The sequence below is a fragment of the Nicotiana sylvestris genome, chromosome 7, assembly GCF_000393655.2.
Source record: "Nicotiana sylvestris chromosome 7, ASM39365v2, whole genome shotgun sequence".
NCBI lineage: Eukaryota > Viridiplantae > Streptophyta > Magnoliopsida > Solanales > Solanaceae > Nicotiana > Nicotiana sylvestris.
The window spans coordinates 122,576,362-122,582,995 of record NC_091063.1 but is presented as its reverse complement, the minus strand read 5'-3'; the positions used below and the strand labels follow the sequence as shown (position 1 = coordinate 122,582,995).

General features: G+C 42.1%; 1 protein-coding gene across 1 annotated transcript; it reads right to left on the bottom strand.

Moving 5' to 3' along the window:
* Nucleotides 1-321: 321 nt before the first annotated feature.
* On the bottom strand, nt 322-1,515 carry LOC138873715 (uncharacterized). Its single transcript, XM_070152192.1, has 2 exons — nt 1,425-1,515; nt 322-596 (listed from the first exon to the last, which is right to left on the bottom strand). Exons 1-2 carry the CDS (start codon nt 1,513-1,515, stop codon nt 322-324), a joined length of 366 nt encoding a protein of 121 aa, XP_070008293.1.
* Nucleotides 1,516-6,634: the final 5,119 nt, after the last annotated feature.

Genomic DNA, 6,634 nt, shown 5'->3' with positions numbered 1-6,634 from the left:
TTTACCTGTTAAATTACCTGTTTTACTTGTTTTTAAAGAGGAATATCATTTGATTTCTGCACTAATTTACTACTTTAAGTGATTTTACTGCTTGATATAGAATTGCTTTGTGTCTTTACGTGTTTTCATACTTTCAGTCATTATTTATAATTATTACTCACTGAGTTGTAGTACTCACATTACTTCTTGCACCATGTGTGCAGATTCAGACATCGTAGAGTCCGCTCCTAAGTGCTGATTCTCCCAGTTCAGGTAGTGATTCGGAGACTACGAGGTAGTTGTTGGCGTTCGCAGCCCCGTGCCTCCCTTATCTTATCATTTTCATGTTTGTAGAACTATTGTATCAGATTTAGTGTTCAGTAGACTAGAGTTTGCAATCACCAACTCAAAAGCCTTAGCCAAATCATACAGCGAAGTACTTCCTCTACTCCTATCACCAAAGCCGAAGCTACCATGCACCTCGCCATAGTAACTAGGAGTCAACCCAATATGACCATTGAAATCCCCTCCTATAAATAACCTCTTAGCAGGCGAAATACTACGCACCACCTCATCCGACCTCTCCCAAAAGAGCCTCTTAAACTCCTTATCCAAGCCTGCATGTAGCGTGCAAATGCTAACAACATTTAGGGTGCACTCACCAACTACTAACTTAATAGTCATAAATCTATCATTCATCCGCCTAACCTCTACCACAGACTTTCTAAGTTCCCTATCTACCAAAATACACATCCCATTCTTACCCTTCATGACTCCATAATACCAAAGCTTATATGCGTCTGTATCCCTCACCTTCGATCCTATCCACCTAGTCTCTTAGACACAAGCTATACTGACCTTCCTCTTCTGTAGAATCTTCGCCAAATCTATAGACTTACCCGTCAATGTACCTATGTTCCAAGACTCAATTCTTAACTTATAGGCTCATTTATTCTCTTTACCCCCTTGCCTCTCGCCCCACCCCATGTCCCTTACTTCACCCTTTCCCTCTTACACCCCTACCCCCAAGAACATGACCTTATTCTACCATCCCAGACCACAGCCGTAATACCTATGACATACTAAGGAAAATTGGTAACACAAAATAGGCAACAGACCAAACTAGAAGAAAACAAATTGTAACTATAGGCATGCTAAAAGTATGATTAACTAATTTGAACTAATATAACAAAAATTTAACTAACATAAGAAGAGAAATAGGAAAGCGGGAGGTACCAACTTCTGAGAATATAACCTGGAAATTTGACTTGGTGCATACTTGAGGTTGCGAAAACTGATGTTCTTCCTTCCAACTCCCACCAGCCTTTGTGAACACCAAGAGGGGATGCTTTGTACTACTTCCTCATGCACCTCACATCTTCAACAACTCCGAAGAGAATGAACCGGGAGAAAATTTGGGAAATGTCGAGGCTACTCTGTCGCACCCATTGAATCAATTTCTAGCCTTCCACGTGTTGCTACCACTTTCACTATTGTCAGTCGCAAATCAACCTTCTGCCTACACATTTGCCTCATTCTCACATTCTCTGATGGCCTCTTGTGGGTGGGTACGTGGAACACTCAAAAGAGGTAGCCTCTCGAGCCATAAAAAAATGACAAATAACAAAAGAGGCTGCTGAAGTGCTACCCTTGTTTAGATCTATGGCAGAGATGGCCTGCAAAAGTGGAGAAGAAGGGAATGGGAAATATGATCAAGAGAGGAAAGAGAGAGAGAGAAAGAGAAAAGGGAAAGAGAGAGCGATAAAAAGAGAAGGATGGAGAGGGACTGTCGATGAGGGGTACAATGACGGGAGATGGAGTAGGGGGGAGAAAGGGAAGGAAAGAGGGATAAAGCAAGAGACAAAATAGATAGGGTAATATTCACCTGGCGATTTTAGGTCTTACTCTAGTGGTAATGCAGGTGAGGGTTCGACGGCAAAGTCACAAGGGGATGGGGGTTAAGTTGACCGTTAACAGAGGAGAAAGTAAATAGTCAGTTTTTACAAAAGATATTCACACGTAAAATTACAAAATGGAAGAAAAATTAGCGTTCTAAACCGAGAGAAGTCGAACATCTTTTTATGTCGGTGAACTTGGGGGTGAGTGACTGCGATACCCTTCGGTAAGCAATTACGGAGTCATCGTAGAAGTCCTATACCAAGTTTTGTTGATTTAATGTTGTTAAGTGATAGGCTTATCTAGTCTTAAACATTAAGTGTCATCACAGCCCCTATGGTGAGATTTGGGTGGTGACAAGTTGATATTAGAGCTCTAGGCTCATAGTTTCTTCGAGTCATGAGAAAGTTTAGTAGAGTCTTGCATATTGGTACAGAGACATCTGTACTTATCTTTGAGAGGCTACCAAACTGTTAGGAAATATCAGTTTTTTCATCCTTTATCATGCCGATTTCTTATTTTGGAGTTTGAATTTTTACTCTTCTATTCTCTTACAAATGATGAGGACACATTTTTCCAGATCAGCTGAGCAGCCACCAGTTCCCCTGACCAAAGCCGCAAGAGGCAGGGGCCGAGGTAGATGCTGAGGTAGGGCACGTGTCGTAGCTAGAGCACCTGCTAGAGTAGCAGTTATAAAGCATGCAATAGCTACAATTGAGCATCAGGTGCCCGAACACGTACGTGCACCTTAGCAGCCTATTACTACATTGGGGCTCCAAGAGACCTTGGCACACTTTATGAGTATTTTTGGGAGTTTGGCCCAAGCAGGGTTGATCCCGATTGCACCTACTTCATAGGCTGGGTAAGGATCTCAGACTCCCACTGCTTACACCATAGCAACTAACTCATGCTTATCAGATAATAGGTGTCGCACTAGTGTAGCTAGTAGTTATAGTTCAACCCGAGGTATGGCCACTTGTGTCGGATGAGGGTAGAAGAGTTTGGAGAGGTTTCAAAAATTTCATCTTTTCCAGTTCAGTAGATGGCCTTCTGAGGATGCACAAGGTTTCTTGGATCACTGTCATCATATTCTCCATACCATGGGTTTGTATAATCAAGCGGGGTCAACTTTACTACTTTTCTGTTGACGGGGCTGGGTAACAGATGGTGACAGATTTATTAGGCAAGTAGGCCAGCTGGAGAAGCACCACTTACATGGTCCTAGTTCTCTGATCTTTTCTTGAGAGACTGTAGTCCACAAACTTGCAGGGACGTGTTGCGCAGTAAGTTTGAGTAGCTTTGCCATAAGAGTGTAACTATGTTCGAGTATTCTATGAGGTTTATAGTTATCTCATGATGAACCTTTATTAGTTCCACAGGTAGGAGAGAGTCTATAGATTTATTGAGGGACTCTCCTACAGCCTCAAATTTAGGATGGCACGGGAGTTGGGGACTGAGATTGCATTTTATTAGGCTTTGGAGATTGTTAGGAGGTAAGAAGCCTCTTGGTTTTGGAGGTTATAGTGGCTCCTACTCTTAGGGCATAGTCTGTCGTGGTAGTGGTCATATCAGTCGACCAATTCAGTTTGCACTTCAGTTTTTCTATAGTGCTCCAACTATCCATGGATTTTAGAGCACTCGTACCAGACAACCATCTTTCAGTGCAGCTTTTGCTTGGGGTTCCTATAGCGGTTATTCCAATCTTCTAGGGTAGAGTCAGTACAAGAATCCATACCCGTAGAGAGGTTATTTCAAGTACGGTGATACTAGGCACAAAGTGAGAGATTGTCCCAGACATCGGATGTGTGGACCTCAGCAGGGTACTCAAGCTATGGTTCCCGTTCTAGTTGCTACATAACCTCCAGATCTAGGTAGAGGTGGAGTACATGCGGGGTAAAGGTCATCCTAGAAGGGGAGGCCAAACTCGCTGTTATACTTTCCCTAGTAGGATTGAGGCAGTTGCATCAGAGACAATCATTACAGGTATTGTTCTAGTCTGTCATAGAGATGCATCGGTTTTATTTGATCCGGGTTCTACTTATTCGTATGTGTCATCCTACTTTGCTTCATATTTGGATATGTCTCGTGATTCTCTGTATACTCTTATTTATGTGTCTACACCCGTTAGGGATTCTATTATGGTGGACAGTGTCTATCATTTTTGTTTGGTCACTATTGGGAGCTACAAGACTAGGGTTTCCCTTCTGTTGCTTAATATGGTGAATTTTGATATAATTTTGGGCATGGATTGGTTATCTCCATACCAAGGTATTTTGGATTGTCATTCTAAGACCATGATGTTTGCTATGCCGGGTTTCCAAGGTTAGAATGGAGAGATTCCTTGGGTCAAGTTCCTCGTGGGGTGGTGTCTTTTCTAAAGGCTCAATGATTGGTTGAGAAGGGGCACTTAATATACTTAGTCTTTGTTAGAGATGTGAGTACCGATGCACCTACGGTTGATTCAGTCCCCATGGCGAGGGATTTTTCAAATATGTTCCCTACTAACCTAACGGGCATGCACCCTATAGGGATATCGATTTTGGTATTGACTTAGCATCGGGAACTCAACCCATATCTACCCCACTGTATCACAAGGCTCCAGTAGAGTTGAAGGAATTGAAGGAAGAACTAATGAATTGCTAGACAAAGGTTTCATCGTGCCAAGTGTATCGTCTTAGGTTTCACCAATTCTATTTGTGAATAAGAAAGACGGTTCCATTAAAATATGTATTGACTATCAGCAGTTGAACAAGGTTACCATCAAGAACAATTATCCACTATCGTGTATTGAGGATTTATTTGACCAGCTTCTGGGTGCTAGGGTATTCTCGAAGATTGACTTGAGATCAGGGTACCATCAGTTGAAGATCAGAGCTTCAATGTTATGGGCATTATGAGTTCATGGTGATGTTTTTTGGGCTGATCAATGCACCCGTAGCTTTCATGAATTTGATGAACATCGTGTTTCAGCCTTATCTGGATTTCTTCATCATTGTGTTTATTGATGATATGTTGGTGTATTATCATAGTAGGGAGGAACACGAGCATTATTTGAGAATTATTCTCCATAGTTAGAAGGAGAAGAAGCTATATACTAAGTTCTCTAAGTGCGAGTTTTGGTTAGATTCAGTGGCATTCTTGGACCACGTGTTGTCCAGTGAGGGGATTAAGGTAGATCAAAATAAGATTGAGTTAGTTTAGAGTTGGCCCAAACCTTTTACTGCTACACACATCTTGTGTTCCCTAGGGTTAGCTTGGTATTATCGTTGCTTTGTGAAGGGGCTTTCATCTGTCGCAACCCCATTAACTATGTTAACTAAGAAGGGTGCCCCATTTACGTAGCTTTATGAGTGTGAGGAAATCTTTCAGAAGCTTAAGATGTCTTGACTACATCTCATTTTTCTGGTTTTTCCTTCAGGATCGAGTTCATATACAATCTAGTATGATGCTTCGCAGGGTGGCATTGGGTGTGTGTTGATGTAGGATTGTAGGTTGATTGCCTATACTTCATGTCAATTAAATCCCCATGAGAATAGCTACCTAGTGTATGATTTAGAGTTAGCATCTATTATACATGCGCTCATAATATAAAGGCACTACTTATATGGCATGTCTAGTGAGGTGTATACGGATCACTGGAGTCTTCAACATCTATTCAAGTAAAAAGATTTGAACTTGAGACTATGGTGGTGGTTAGAGCTATTAAAGGAAATTGATATCACCATTCTTTATCATCCGAGGAAGGCCAATGTGGTGGTCGACGCCATGAGAAGGAAGGCGGAGAGTTGGTGGAGTCTTGCTTTTATCCCAGCTGGGGAGAGGCCTTTGGCTATGGATGTTCAGGCTTTTGACAACAGGCTCATGAGATTAGATATTTCGAAGCCTGGTAGAGTCCTTGCTTGTGTTATGTCACAATTATCCTTGTTGGAGAACATCAAGGTGCGTCTGTATTATGATCTCTACTTGATTATCCTTAAGGACACGGTGTAGCACGGTGATGCTAAGGATGTTTATATGGGCGATGATGTGGTATTGAGGCTTCAGGGTCGGATCTATGTTCCTAATGTGGATGGCTTGAGAGAGTTAATTCTTGAGGAGGTTCATAGTTCACGATATTCCATTCACCCAGGTGATGCAAGGATGTACAGTGATTTGAAGCAGCATTATTATGGTGGAGGATGAATAAGGACATTATGGAGCATGTTGCGCATATCAGCAGGTTAAGTGTGGGCACCAAAGACCGGGTGGTTTTCTTAAGACGCTAGATATACCAGAGTGTAAATGGGAGCATGTCACTATGCATTTTGCTTTCGGGCTACCACGGACCTTGAGGAGATTTGACAATGTGCAGGGCTATTGCGGATAGATTGACCAGGTCTGCACATTTCATTCTAGTCATGACTTCCTACACTTCAAAGTAGTTAGCTCAGGTTTATCTTAGAGAGATTGTTCGCCTACATGGTGTGTATGTGTCTGTTATCTCTGATCAAGGAACTGATTTTACATCTTGTAGAGTGGTGCAGCGTAAGTTGGGCACACGGGTTGAGTTGCGTACGACATTTCATCCCCAGATAGACGGGCAGCCTGAGCATACCATTTAGGTCCTAGTGGACATATTGAGAGCCTGTGTCATTAATTTTGGGAGCCAGTAGGATTTGTTTCTACTGCTAGCAGAGTTCGACTATAAAAACAACTACCAGCCAAGTATCCAGATGGCTCCATATGAAGCTTTATGTAGGATACGATCTTGTTCTTCAGT